Source organism: Morone saxatilis, unplaced genomic scaffold (assembly GCF_004916995.1).
Source record: "Morone saxatilis isolate NCDOM2014 unplaced genomic scaffold, NCSU_SB_2.0 Contig8, whole genome shotgun sequence".
In the NCBI taxonomy this organism is placed as follows: Eukaryota; Metazoa; Chordata; class Actinopteri; family Moronidae; genus Morone; species Morone saxatilis.
In genome coordinates this window covers 26,663,027-26,677,504 of record NW_023340257.1, presented here as the reverse complement: position 1 = coordinate 26,677,504, position 14,478 = coordinate 26,663,027, and the positions used below count along the sequence as shown (strand labels likewise).

The 14,478-nt window shown below is 40.0% G+C and overlaps 1 protein-coding gene across 1 annotated transcript in view; it reads right to left on the bottom strand.

Moving 5' to 3' along the window:
- Positions 1-385: 385 nt before the first annotated feature.
- The window catches only part of si:cabz01090165.1 (uncharacterized protein LOC100333421 homolog), a 59,073-nt gene continuing 44,980 nt past the window's right edge, over positions 386-14,478 (bottom strand). The window contains exons 8-11 of the mRNA XM_035679481.1: positions 13,968-14,187; positions 13,615-13,887; positions 5,983-6,032; positions 386-1,787 (exon numbers count right to left, since the gene is read on the bottom strand). Coding sequence (XP_035535374.1) covers positions 13,763-13,887; positions 13,968-14,187 — 345 coding nt within the window. The 3' untranslated portion in view covers positions 386-1,787; positions 5,983-6,032; positions 13,615-13,762. The remainder of the gene's footprint in view (positions 1,788-5,982; positions 6,033-13,614; positions 13,888-13,967; positions 14,188-14,478) is intronic.

Below are 14,478 nucleotides of genomic sequence, written 5' to 3'. Positions count from 1 at the left end.
ACTGTTATTGTTTCGTGTGAGAAGGGTTTTGTTGGTTGTACACCTTTTGTTTATGCCCTGTTTTGTGTTTTGTGTGGAATACTTTTGCTGTCGGCACTACATTTTAGAGACTGACAGCCCCTCAGTGTCTTTTACGTACATCAAAACGTCACCGCAATCTCAGTAATGTTATTAACTACAGTCAAATATTCAGGTACAGATTTGATCCTGTAGGATAAAACCAAAAAGTGTGAGCAGTAAAAATTGCAGCCTAAATCTTCAGCATTTGAAAATAAGGCCATCGTAACAATCATTAGTCCATCAAACAATAAAGTTTATAATAAATAAGCTTCTGTTGAAATTTGAATAACAACACGTACACTTTTTCCAAGAAAAATACCTTTTTATTTCATTATAAATCCACATAATTGTATCTATGAAAGCATAAAATCCCCATTTCGCATTTTGTTTGTTGTTTTTTTCTCCTTATTGTGGTCGTTTGTTTCGTTATATTCAAAGTAAATCATAATGGGTATCAAACCATCGAAGACTGTAAGGTGTATGTCACATACAAACACAGACACTGTCAAACGGCAAAGGAGAGGGAGAGCGAGGGCGAGGGAGGGGACGGGACAGCGCAAGTTCTGCTGGCCATCTTTTAAAACCGTGTAATACATTTAACGATCTCGAGCGCCAGCTTTTAGTTATAGGAACACTTATGGTCAAGTTCACCATTGTTTCGTAACGGGGTGCGGTCGCTTCCCAGTGTCAAACATAACAGAATTCACCATTTTCACCATCAAATGCAGAGCCGACGTCTGTGCTTTTAGGTTTGGCTTTGAATAAAATCCTCGCTGGCGTTCCTCAAGGCTCCGTTCTCGGGACATCAAGTTTTATTTTTTTTAGTTTTTTTTGTAATACTCCGACATAGAGAGAACCAATCCACCATGGACGCAAACACACTGATTATTTCAACATTATCTAAGTCATTCAGAGCCAGAAGAGTTTAGATTGGTAATACTGGAGAGTATACGATTCAGTGGTTCATGAGAATGAGATTAAGAGAGAGAGAGAGAGAGAGAGAGAGAGAGTGCGACAGAGGGGGAAGAGAGATGAGATGAAAACATACGATTAAAGTGCCAGAGACGTTCACCGTTTAGTTTGTTATTATTGATGCTTTTGAGACAAGACGTTGACAATGTGCTCGTATTTTCAATCCAAGGCCCAACATTTATTTTCTCTCTGACTGCTAAGAGATAATAGAGAGAGGTGTGCTTCTGGAAGTCTGCATATTCTTCCCAATATTGTAATATAATGCTGTCATAATACTGTAGTAATCCTTTGGCATGTGACTGTATGCTGGGGAAAGAGAGGAAGCGGTGCCACCGACTGTCGCAAAAACATCCTGGAAAAATGTCACAAAACGGAAAAAATCCAGAGTAATCCGTTCCCAGAGCAGCATTTAGTGTCTGCATGGATCCCAAGTTAAAATCCCATCCAATCATCGGATACTTCCTTCAGAAAAGAAGAAGAGATTCCAGACCGCGTTAACTCTGATCCAAGGTTTCCCAGTTAAGCACCGAACGCGAGCAGGGTTCAATGCCCAGAAGCCTGACCTGTAATCCAACATGTCCGATCCCAGCGGTGTGGAGACTCCTGCACGCCAACAGGTTGCTGTTTGCCCTCCTCTGGCTGCCCTTCACATCCCGTCTGGGTCTGGTGGCATCAAGAGGGGTAGGGCGGAATCTCTGGGTCGAATACCTGATCATCGGGGCTCGCTGGAAGGACCATGCAACGCATTGGGGCACCTGAAGGCGACAAGAGAGGGAGACAGATTGGTTGATTGCTGTTTGTGAACTTTTTACTGGCAGTCGTAGAAGAAGACGTATTCTGAGGTCCAGTGTGTAACTTTTATGAGGATCTATTGGCAGAAATGTTTTCGGTGCCTTAGAATGAGACGTTTTTATCTACAGCGGCGAGCGTGATGGACAACTTGAAGATTTCTTGATGACTTACACAGCAGAATTTATTGAGGCTCATCCGAGGAGAACAAGTGAAGCCCAGTACAATGCCAACCCACGTCTGAAAGATACCTCCTATTGGGGGATATTTACCACAAACCCACACCTACAAGATCTACACAGAGTGGGGTCATGACTGACGCAAGTGAGTAAGTGCAAAGATCTTATTGGAGAATTAAAAGGTCTAAGCTTATCTAACTCACCCTGAATCACACAGGATCCCACCTAGAGCCTTGCACTACTTCTACAAGGACAGACGGCTAGTTTGACCCTGGGTGATAACTCTAATCCCAGAGACCCAGACTGACTCTAGCCCCAAAACAAACACTGGCTCTAGATGTTGCCTTTTGTGTTTCTCCTACACGCTTGGAAGTGTTGGAAACTGACTTGTATCAACTTCCATTTGCATCCACGAAGGAGAAACTATGAACAGCCCTATCTAGATTTCTATTTAAAAAACATACCAATGGACATTATATTTAATTTCTGACAATAGATCCTCCTCAATGTTTCACACTGGACCTTTTAATATTCCAAAAAATAGACCAAAAAGGGTACCAAGGTCCAAAACCTGAACTTGCAAGAGATTTTTTGGGGACATCAAAGAATCAAAGTAGTTATTTTCAGACAATAATTTTTACGACTTTTATTGTACAACCCTCAGTGATGGCCTTGCTCACCAGAGGTGGTGCTCAGTAAGAATTAAAGGTACTCGTGGACAATTGGCACTGATTACAAGGAAAAGTCTGGAAGCTTTAGGTGCCAAAAGTTAAAGAACTCATAATGCAGGAAAATGGCTCTCTGCAGTGTTTCGTCATTATAACTGAAGCATTAACTTGTAAGCAACATTTTAATTTGAACAATTTTAAACATAAAAGTGGACGGTTGGTATGTGAAATCTTAAAGCAGCTGTAAAAAAAGCAACAGTAAATATACTCAATTAATATTTCTCCACTGTTTTCTGTTGTTGCTTTTTGTATTAACCAAACAAACGATGGTTTCGTCTAGGAAATTCATTCTGTTGTTTAAATTTTTTGTTACATTTAATCGCTCTTTTCTCACATTTTTCCTCAGTGTGCAGATTCTTTGAGTACTTTTTGTTTGTGTGCCTACAGACGTAGGCACACATGGGACAGACGTCCCATGTTTTGGACAAAAGCAAAGCCAGCTCAGATTTCCTCTCCCAACATGTCCAAAAATCACAAAAAACAACCCACAGCAGCCTCCGGGGGTCTGTGAGGTTGTTTTTCAGCACTCATGACTCAGTGACAGCTTTGGTGTTCTGGTGAGATTTGAGACTTTAAAACATATTTCCTGCCTATACTTTGCTTTGGAAACTACCTCCTTCACACCCACAAACTCCTTTGTGCTTGAAACACAGACCGTGTATAGCATCATCAGTCTCCTTTTCTGGTACATAAAGCAGATGTTATAAAGCTGCACTGAGCTGCATACTGCTAATATATGTGCAGGAAAAGTGAAGCATTTTAACTCCTATTTGTGCCTGATTACTTCATTTAACAAAACAAAAAACTGATTACATCAACATTTTTAAGTAAGAAAAACTAATTTTTTTAGGTTAAAAACTTAGGTTAAAAACTTGTAATTTTAAGTATTTTGTACATTAGTATAGTCAGTATATTGTACATTAAAAACTTTTTACTGGGTAGTTGTTCTCATTGTATAATTAAAAATCACATCATTAAGTCATTCTCACTTAAAATAACTAAAGCTACTTGATCAAAAATGTTATTTTTTTAAACAATTTTTAACAGTTTCAGCAATTTTTTATAGTTAAATTAAAAAATTTTATTTCCTTTTATTCTGATATTTTAACTGTGTTTTGTATGATTGCTTTTACTTTGTAGCCTTGTTTACATAAGTGCTATACAAATAAAGTTATTATTATTCTTTACACAAAATCACATCATATTTAAATTAGTGTTTTAAAATTAAATCTCCATCTCACATAAATACTCCCCACTGTGCTACTAAAGTGTGTATATAAATCTGATTGTACATTATGGAGCCGTATCAGAATAATTATATATTATTCTGAAGTGTTTTATTATAATAATTCATAAATGAATACATTTAAAATCATCACAAGATGCCCTGTGGGGTTTTCTTTTATGTCATAAAATGAAAGCCAACATGAGACTGTAGAGCGGGAAACAATGAGTGAATGAGAGGGAATATAACAGGCAGTAACACAAGTTAATTGATTAATTAATCATCTAAAGACAGAATGAGGAAACACAATTATTAAATGTCAAATTTAACATTTCTTTCTCCATCATGAATGAATGATTTAAATGTTAACTCGCTTTTTAGAATTGGTCAATTATTCAATTAGAAACAAACGCTGTAAAGGTCTGTAATTAATCACATGTGAAAGATCTTTATTAAAATCAAATGTTGTGTTATGAATCTTCATGAGCTCAAAAGTTGCTACTTTAATCACCAAACGTCAAATTATAGACTGAATATTAATTAGTGGACTAGTGATGAGTGGATTAGAGGATGAGGCCGATGTGGAAGAACCTTAAACCTGTATTCGTTCTAAAGGCCAGCAGGGGGCAGTAATAGAAAATAACTCCACTTCTCAGTTGATTTATTATCTTAGTAAACAGTTTCCTGATGAGTTTATGGTCTCAGTCTCTTCTTCCATACAGCATGATGTTCATGTTCAAATTATGGAAGCACATTTCTGCCAAGGTGATGAAAGAAAAGGGATTCTTAAAATGTCTTTATAAAGACTCAGTATCTCAAAATAATGACTCAATTAAAAATAATGACTTCATATCTAAAAATAATGAGAAACTCTCTTAAAATAATGAGAAACTTTGTCAAAATAATGATTCAGCATCTAAAAATGTGACTCAACATCTAAAAATAATGACTTAGTATCTCAACTAATAAGAAACTTTCATGAAATCATGACTCGGTGATACTTAGTCAATATTTTAAAAAGTGTCTCATTAGTTTGACTTACAGAATCTTTTTTTCCCATCACATGGGTGCAAATGTGTGTTTCCTTATTAAAACAGAGTCAGTGAGTCCGTCCAGCTCATAAAAACAGTCTCAGGTTTAAAGAAATCAGGTTCTTTTTTCTTTTTCTGAATGAGAGACGATCAGGTAATGTAACGTAAAGCTGCTGATGGAGGGGAGGAGAGAGGGAAGAGGGAGGAGAGAGGGAGGAGAGAGGGAAGAGGGAGGAAAAGGGAAGAGAGAGGGAAGAGGGAGGGAGGAGAGAGGAAGGAGAGAGGAAAAAGAGAGGGAAGAGGGAGGAGAGAAGGAGGAGAGGGAAGAGGGAGGAGAGAGGGAAGAGAGAGGAGAGGGGAGTAGAGAAAGCAGAAGAGAGAAGGAGGAGAGAGGAAAGAGGGAGGAGAGAAGGAGGAGAGGGAAGAGGGAAGAGAAAGGGAAGAGGGAGGACAAGGGAAGAAGGGGGAGAGAGGGAAGAGGGAGGGCAAGGGAAGATGATTCACAGGAAAGGGAGATAAGAGAGGGAGGAAAATATGAGGCAGAGGAAGGGAAAAAGGAGGACAGTGAGCTGAAGAAAGAGGAGATATCAATAAAATATCTTGAGAAGAGAGGAATAAAAGAAAGAAAGAGGAGAAAAGTTCATTAAAAGGATTAAAGAAAGAAGGAAAGAAGAGGAAGTGATGGAGAACATAGGAGGAGGAGGAGGAGGAGGAGGAGGAGAAAGCTTACATAATGGAGCGACAGCAATCTGCATACTGTGGGGGATCAGTTATATAACGGCCCGATAAAGAGGAGTAATGTTGTTTACTAAGGCAGGCCCATATTTACTGAGCACTTAGAGGCAGACCCACTGCAGGCCTGCTAATGGCTGCTCTCTCTCTCTCTCCTTACATCCCTTCCTCCTCTTCTCTTCCTCTCTCTCCCTCAACCATGATGTGTTCGAGGCTCCTCCGGTTACTAGAGTGTGTGTGTTTCTTTGTGTGTGTTTGTGTCTCACCTCTCCCGCCTCTCCTCCCTCCAGCGCCGTGAAGCTGAATGTACGTAAATCTGAAACACACACGAGGAAAAGAAGGCGACATAAGGAAGGTGGAGTTAAAGCATGGGATGATAGATAAACAGGTATTAAATCACCTGTGGAGATCACTAATTACCATCCATAAAGGGGGGAGAAAGTGGGAGAGCTTTATAGGGACCAGCCTCTAGGGGGCCCCAACGATCCGGTTCATCCTGATTAAAATACTCAGCATTACTTATTAAAACAACAAAAAATAAAGGTTTTATTTATTGTCGCTGTGGTGAAATAAAACCTGAAAAAGGTTCATTTAACTCAAAAAATACTTTAAACTGACTGAAACTTTAGTAAAACTAACATTTTGTAAGTAAAAAAACATTTTCTTGATTGAGTAGCTTTAGCTACCCAGTAAAAAGTCATTCATCGGAAATGTAACTACGACATGCTATGGGACAGAGAGCTAACGTTATGCTAGCAACATTCAAAGTCAATAACACACAAACAGTAAATATAATTTGACATTATGTTTGATCAGCTATCAGCAAAAAAAGTCTGTAAAGTCCAAAGTGAGGTCTTCAGATGTCTCTTATTGTTCACAGACGTTTAATTTAAACTGAAAAGCAGTAAATCCTCACATTTAAACAACTAACCAATAAACAATAAAGAGCTGATGAATAAAGGATCAATCAATCATATTACTGATTGATAGACTGATAGATCTTTCTATTTCCAGACTCCTCCTCGTCCTCTCAGTGTCCGATCTCCTCCCTCTCCCTCCCCCTCATCCCTGAGTTTTCATTTTCTCTCCATCTCTCTTTATCCCTCCATCTTTTCTTGTCAATAACTGTGTCTCAGGGCTCAGTGACTCATCTCTCTCTCTCTCTGTTTGCTTGGCTGCTTCTCACCAACTAAATATAACTCTATAATCTTCTCTCTCTGTCTCTCTCACTCTCTCTCTCTCCATCAGTCTGTCCATCCTCCCACTGTGTCTGTCTGTCTTTGTCCTTTCTGATGGAGATTAAAATGGCTTTTTGTTTTATTCATTCAGAGCGTTTATGAAGCCACCGGTAACGTTACGCTGCTTAAAGGAAAAAGGCTCGAAAAGAGTGAAACTGAACAACTTTAACCCTTAAAGAAAAGTTATTTTTATTAACAATTACTCTTTTTAAACTAAAAAAAATACTCTAATTTGTTACACTTAAAATTATTAAGTTTTCTCAAATTTCATTTGTGTTTTGGTTGAAGCCTTAAATTTATTTATTTACATTCAGACAAAGTAAAAAGATTATTTATTAATTTTTTACTTTGTTTCAACTTAATTCTCTGTTTTGGCAAAACTTAAAAAAATCAATTATATCCAAGTATATTTTTTACTTTAGAATTAAAACTCAAATTTTGTTGCAGGCAATTTTTATTAACTTTTCTCAAGTAAAATTTCTGATTCCGTACAAACTTTCATTTTAAATTTTGGCTTCCTACTTATTGGGGTCTACATGATATTTTTTGTTTTTTACCACTTGGTAAAAATATACTTTATTTATTTATACGGCATTTTAGGGGAATTTATTTGGAATAAAGCAGCTATTTCATGTTAAAGACTAAACCACCGTCATATCTCGTGGCAACAACGGTATCTTCATGTGGCAAAATAGTTTCTTTTTGATGGTAAAAACTTGTATTTATACATTAAAATATGGACGAAAACTCAGTAAAATAACCTTAAAATCAACAGTACAAATATATGCTTTTACGGTAATAGTACCATATTTATTACGGTAAAGTTCTGCTCTACTGTGAAGTTACTGTAAAACCGTCTGGATCCACGTTCTTCACATATAATTTATAATCATCATGTGTTTGTTGGTTTGTTCTGTTTCATCTTTCCCCTGTTAAAGGTTTATTTAAGGAGTTCTTTGAGAGTTTAAGGACAAAATGTTTTTTTTCTGTAAGCCTTAATCTTTAACAACTATAATATATAATAATAATAATGTAAAAAAAGAGTGATTTTGGGGGGTTGTATAAATAAAATTTGACTTGACTAGAGGTTTTTTAAGGAGGTTATATGATTGTTGTCAGGGCTGCTGTACGTTTCCTAACTTATATACGTATCTCTGATGAAGACATTGTTATCATGTTCAATAAAAAAGGGATTTATTTTGTAACGCTCCCTATAAACCTTTTTGACCAGGTGCTGCTTTTACTCTGAAATCTTTACTTTCCCAGCATCCTCCACTAGCAGACCGCTGTGTGAATGTGTGAATGAATGAATGGATACATGGATACATAAGAATAAGAGCCCACGCCTCTGCAGATTGCGACCACCAGGTGTCACTGTGGCTCCGTGCAGGGCCGGTCTGAGTGGAGGCTCTGTGGCGGTCACTAACAGTTTAGCCAGTGTGCCACCCTGCTGCTCGGTGCCAGGCTTGGATAATAAAAGCACAGTGAACGAGGCCCCGATGCCTCGAGTGCGCAGTGACGCTATCTGCCTGTGTCTGCCTATATCTCTCTACCCTCCCTCCCTCCCTCCCTCCCTCTCTCTGTCTGCTGAGGTGGGATTGTGAGCTTGTGTTGAATGAATGTGTGTATTTCTGTGCATCTTTCAGCTGAATCTTTCAGCTGAATAACAGCAGAATAACTCTCAGTTCCTACACACACTCAGCTGTTAATGTCATAATGTCTGTACTGAGAGAAAAGATGACGGTTGCTCCCTTGTGATGCAGAAAGAAAAGTTTATCTCTCTGCATTAATGACGACTGTGCGGGGGGTGAATGTCTATATAACTCACTCTCATTCTATAGAGTCAGTTAGCAGCGATTCATACGCAGACTTTTCAAAATAAAGGATCAAGGACCAATCCAGTGGATAAGTGGAGAGTTTGACCTGCTGGTGGCGCTACTGTGCCTGAAAAGTCACAAGTTTCATCCTCTGGGGACCATGAAGTTTCAGTTTGGTCCAAGTGTGAACCTATCATGACTGTTTTGAAGCCTCTAGTTTGGGTTATGGTTGTCGCACGATGGAGCCAGTGGAAGGTGACGTAGCTGCCCGAGTTGAGCGCTCTCTTGGCTTGCTTTGGTTTAATAAGTAATTTGAGGGAAAATAGTCATCAAAACGATGTGGATCATATCTGTCAGCATGTTTGCCAGTTTGATATGAGTTTAGTGCTTGAGCTTGCTCACTCACTGAGAAATCGACTGTCATCACAAGGTAGCCCCGTAAAGAAATACCTGCTTTATGTCTGTTTGATCTAAAATGGGACATCAGTTACTAAATGAACATCATGCTGTATGGGAAGAGACTGAAACTAAGAGCTGAGACCAGAAAGTCATCAGGAAACTGTTTACTGAGCTCAGAATCAACTGAGAAGTCGACTCATTTCTCCGTAAGACTGAATGGTATCAGTGTGTTACTGCAGCGAGTGGAGCTGCCCCTGCTGGCTGTTACATAGAATGCAGGTTTAAAACACTTCAGCGTCGTATACAATCTTCCATCTCTAAAGCTAGTTTGGCTAAAAACAATCTTCTTATGCAGCTAAATGAAACACTGAGAGTGAACATTTTGCTACTTTGCAGGTTTGTTCTTTAATATATGTTCCTTTCTTTATTATAATGATAAAAATCACATCTCAGTCAGCGTATTGTTTCTTTCTAAATGGATGTTCTGATGTAAATTAGTCGATTATAAACATTATCTTTAGGACACAGCTGCTCACATATATCCTGATCATCAGGGTTATTTTGATCAAGATTTTAATCTTTTCTTTCCTGATGAAACTACAAAAACTATAGCAGTATAAATACTTTACATTGTGTGTGAGGCTGACCAACAAACACCAGTTCAGTTCATATGGATCAGAGAGAAAACAGGCGTGTTGAGATTGCCTCTGTGTGTGTGTGTGTGTGTGTGTGTGTGTGTGGTGGATATTAAACCCACAACAAATGGCCTGAGGGCCAGCGGGGGCCGCTGAGATTGCTTCTTTAAGAAACAAAATAAAAATAAGAAAGTGTGCTTCTGCATGCGTGTATGCATGACAAACTGTGTTTTTAGACGGGTGGTGTATTATTACAGGAAGGAAACAGAGGGACGGTGTGATGAGTAGATAAAAAAGAGGTTGTAATATTATAGAGGAATACGGATGATGGATGGACGAGTGGAGAGAGAAAACGACCTAAAAGCTAAAAAGGAGGAGAGGAATGGAAAAGAAAAAGGAGGCCGGGAGGAAGGAAAATGGCAGATAGAGGAGGAGAATGAAATAAGAGGAGAGAGAGGCAGGGAGGAAAGAGATGAAGAGAGGTTCAGTGGTGTATTAGTACTTTCACTGAGAGCAATGCTTTTAAAAATGTACTGAAGTAAAAGTAGCTTATAAAGCTAAAGCACAAACACTCAGAGCAATGTAGGATGTTTATGTGTTATATGTACGGGATAAATGTTCGTTAAACGATGATAATGGACACGTTATTCCGGCAGAGTAAAATAATTATTTTATATTTTCATGTGTTTTACGAGGAGATGTTGTTCACTGCTCCATTAAATAAGACGAACCGTAGATACGACCTGGCAGCAGGAGATATTACTAGTTCCAGTTTCCTCCAGTCCTGGTCTGACTGATACAGTAGATTATATTTTATGCTTTTATTTAGACAGTTAAAGATAAAGAGGAAAGCGGGGCCTGTAGCAACAAGCTGGAAGGTGAACGAGCAGGCGAATACAGTCCCGTTCTGATTGCAATGTGTTCGCGTTAAAATGCGATTTTCCTCATCGAGATCAAACGTCCAGACGGATTGCACGTTAATACCTCGTGGAAACGGGGTCAAAGACATCAAAGTGTCGATCCAAAAGCATTTACAAGGAGCTGAAGTAACAGATAACACGTGAACCAGGTGAATGCAGAACCTCAACCTCTTCTGCCGTGTTGCCTTTAAACCTCTTCAGAAAACCAAGAGGAACACGAGCGAAAAGGTCGTACGGAGCTTGTGCGTGTCAGGTCACACGGGACAAACGACTTTGATGATTATTTGGTAAAATGGTGAAAAGAGCTGCCCAGCCACACGGCGTCTGTCACGCTGCATCCATTGAACTACGCAGAGCCAACATTTCAATTCACACAGAGATAAAAAGAAAAGAAACAGCTCATAAATTGTGTGAAGGGGAGAAAATCCTCCAGAGCTTTGATAGATACCTCACGATGGGGTATACATCTCAATTTAAGAGTGAAATTGGTAGCAGGAATATCACAAGATAAAGAGAAAAGCTATGGCGGAGGATAACAGACAAACAAAATGACCTTGAACTGAAAGGGAAGGAAAGCATCGAGACAAAACAACTCATTAAAATCAAACAAATGACTGCTGGCGGGGGGGGGGGGACACTGTTTGCAACAGGAAGTAACGGAGGGAACGTTTTTGCCGAGGTAGAGAGGAAGTAATAAAGGCTAATATGCTGGGAACGTTTCCAGGCAGTCGGGATTTCTCTGGAGGAGAAAACTGAGACGAAGGAGTTACAGAATGTGATCGACACCCAGAACTTCTCCTCACGCTACCGACCGGGTTAGACACCTATTATAACATAATGGGTCACATAGGTTATAGTTGTCCGTCGTGTTCCAGATTCATTGTTGATATGACCTCTGACCTTTCAGTCAATGATCTTCACCTGCTGCTGTAGAGGACGCCAACGACTATCTGACTAATGAAAAGTGCGTCAACTGAGACTCGTTTTCTTGTCTCTGATGTTTGATCATTGTTCTGTTAGACTATTTACATTTACATTTACAGATGCCAACCAAATTAGTTTTCTTACACGCCTTAAAATCACAATACACCCCCTAATGAAGCGTTGGCGACCCCCGGTGCCGGGTCCCGACCAGAGTGCTCCAAGGTCATCATACACAGACGGTTATTTGACGAACTGGGAGCACAGACAGATGTTAAGTTTCTAGATATCTGCATGATAACGACTTTCTTGTTATTGTTATTGTTCTAATTATCTGAATATTCTGCAACTGTTAAGCAGCTCAATAACACACCTGTTTGTACACAAGAGGCAGCTGTCCTGCATTGATTTTTACAGTCCAAATCAACATGAAACCAGTCAGTCGTTACCAGATAAATCTGTTTACTGGACAGCAAACTACAGCCCTGTGTGTGTGTGTGTGGGCTCTTTCGCTGTGTGATTTAATGGTGAGTGCCTCTTCCAGCAGCGCTGCGTACCTGCAGCACCCAGGTGTGTGAGCACTCCTCTGTGTATGTGTGTGTGTGTGTGTGTGTGTGTGTGCGGGCCTTATCCAGGTGAGTGACTGTTCATTAAAGTGTATTTTTAATGGAAGAGTGTTCAGTTGGTGCTCAGTCATGCGGACTGAATTAACTTTGTCCGCATGGTTTACTAAAGCAGCTCAGTGCCCGTCCTCTCTGTCACTCTCTCCCTCAGCGTCGGCCTGTTTCAGATTTCAATTTCAAACAAACTTCAAATGAAACTCTCTCCTCTTCCGTTTCTCCTCCCCCTGTCTCCCTGGATGCAGGACTGTGTGCCATATTTTCTGAATTCATTTGTTATGGTAGCAACAAAAATGTCTGTGAGTCCAGACCTCTACGTCTCACCTGGCTGGCTTATAGAAAGACGTCACCTGATAAAATGTCTGCAACCTAAATACAGTGACTGCGTTTACGTGCACAAGATATTACAGGTTTTTACCCTCATTCTGAAAAAATACAATAGTCCTGCTAAGCTGTTTACATAGCAAACAACAATTAATATTCCACTAATATTCTCTTCTCTTTAATGATGTTTAAGAGCAGGTCTGTTCCTCCTCATCAGTTCTCATATAGGTGCTGAAATCAATCAGTGTTTCAGTTTTGGTTGGATTTAGGTGTTTAGAGGTGATCAGCTGGTTTCCTTCCTTTTGTTTCTTTTGTTTCTTTTGTCTATGATCTCCAACCTCTTTGTTTCCCTATTTGTCCTTCTTTTTGGGGTTTTTAATAATAAAACCTGTGGCTTTCATCCTCCTGGTTTTTGGTGTCAGCCTCTATTTATTTGTTTATTTGCTTATTTATGGAGGCAGTAACAATATCCAAGTCTTCAATAATGTTTAAAAGTAGTAGCTTTATAGACTTCTGGCTAGTAGGTTTGTTAATAAAACCCCCCACAGATCTGACCATAAACAGACGAGAGTGACTCAAACTGTGGCAAGAACCACAAATGAGACGCATATTCTGAATCAGCTGTATATGTCTAAAGAATATATCAACATATCCCTCATGTCTTAATGCTCCATTAGGAAAAATGCCTAATTAATTTAAATCTGAATGGAGTATGCTGTTTACATGAATCAAATGCATATTCAGAATAATAGTGGACAATTAGTGTGAATGTAAACATAGTCGATGATGGATTACGTTGTAGTAGCAAGAACTAATTTGGTCTAATTTAGCTAGTGACTAAATCTTCTTAAATGAACCCTAGTGGAGCTTTGGCGACCCCTAGTGGAGCTTTGGTGACCCCTCATGGAGCTTGGGACCCCCAGGTTGGGAACCAATTTGCTAGATTGTCACTACTAGTCTTTAACATCCCTGCTTGTCTCCCCCCCCTCCCTCACCCTGTACCCGCCTGACAGCAGCTACTCACCAATGACAGGAGCCGCTCCTCGGCGTAAAGTGGAGTTTTGCTCCAGGCACCAGCAACAAATCAAAAAAAGGGGGGGGAGGGAAGTGGAGTATTGGTTTGGGCTTTCGAGATTGGTGGGTTGTGGGTTTGATTGACAGTTTCTTGTGTGTTATTGGGAGATGGCGTCATCGTCGTGGGTGTGATTTAAGTCCACTACAGTCGTCCCTCGAAGAGAAGCTCCTCCCATCCCCTCTGTCGACGATGACGGTTGGGAGTTTTTATTTGCACCTCCACCTAGGAGACAACAAGATGGCGTCAGATTATTAGGAGCAGCTGACAAAGAGGAGTCACATTTGTTGTTTTCCTCCAATTACCCTGCCCTGCAGAGGAGGAGGCCGGAGGCAGAGCGAGGACGTTGGCTCCCCCTCCTCCTCCTCCGTTGGTCTGGGAGCAGACGTTGGCTTGGCGAGCGGCGGCCTTCTGCTTGTAGTGGTTACTGTGCAGCTTGTACTTCATCAGGAGGATGAAGATGAAGACGAGTACGGAGGCCACGATGATCCCCCCGATGATGATGATCATGGTGCCTCCCAGGAACTGGAGGAAAGGATCAAAAACACGCAGACAGTCAGCCCGGTGTGCAGATCCTACGATTCACTGACCAACATCATAACAACAAGAAATGTTAGCAGATTGCAACTCCCTTACTTCACCCTCAGAAGAGCCCTGTTTAAAGCCAGCGTTTGGTTTGTTCATTCTGGGCTACTGTAGAAACATTTCTGACTCAGTGAAGGTGAAACGTCTGTAGATAAAAACGTCTCATTCTAAGGTGACAAAGACACAATGATTCTTATATTCAGGTGATTAAACACTAATGAAAACATAGCT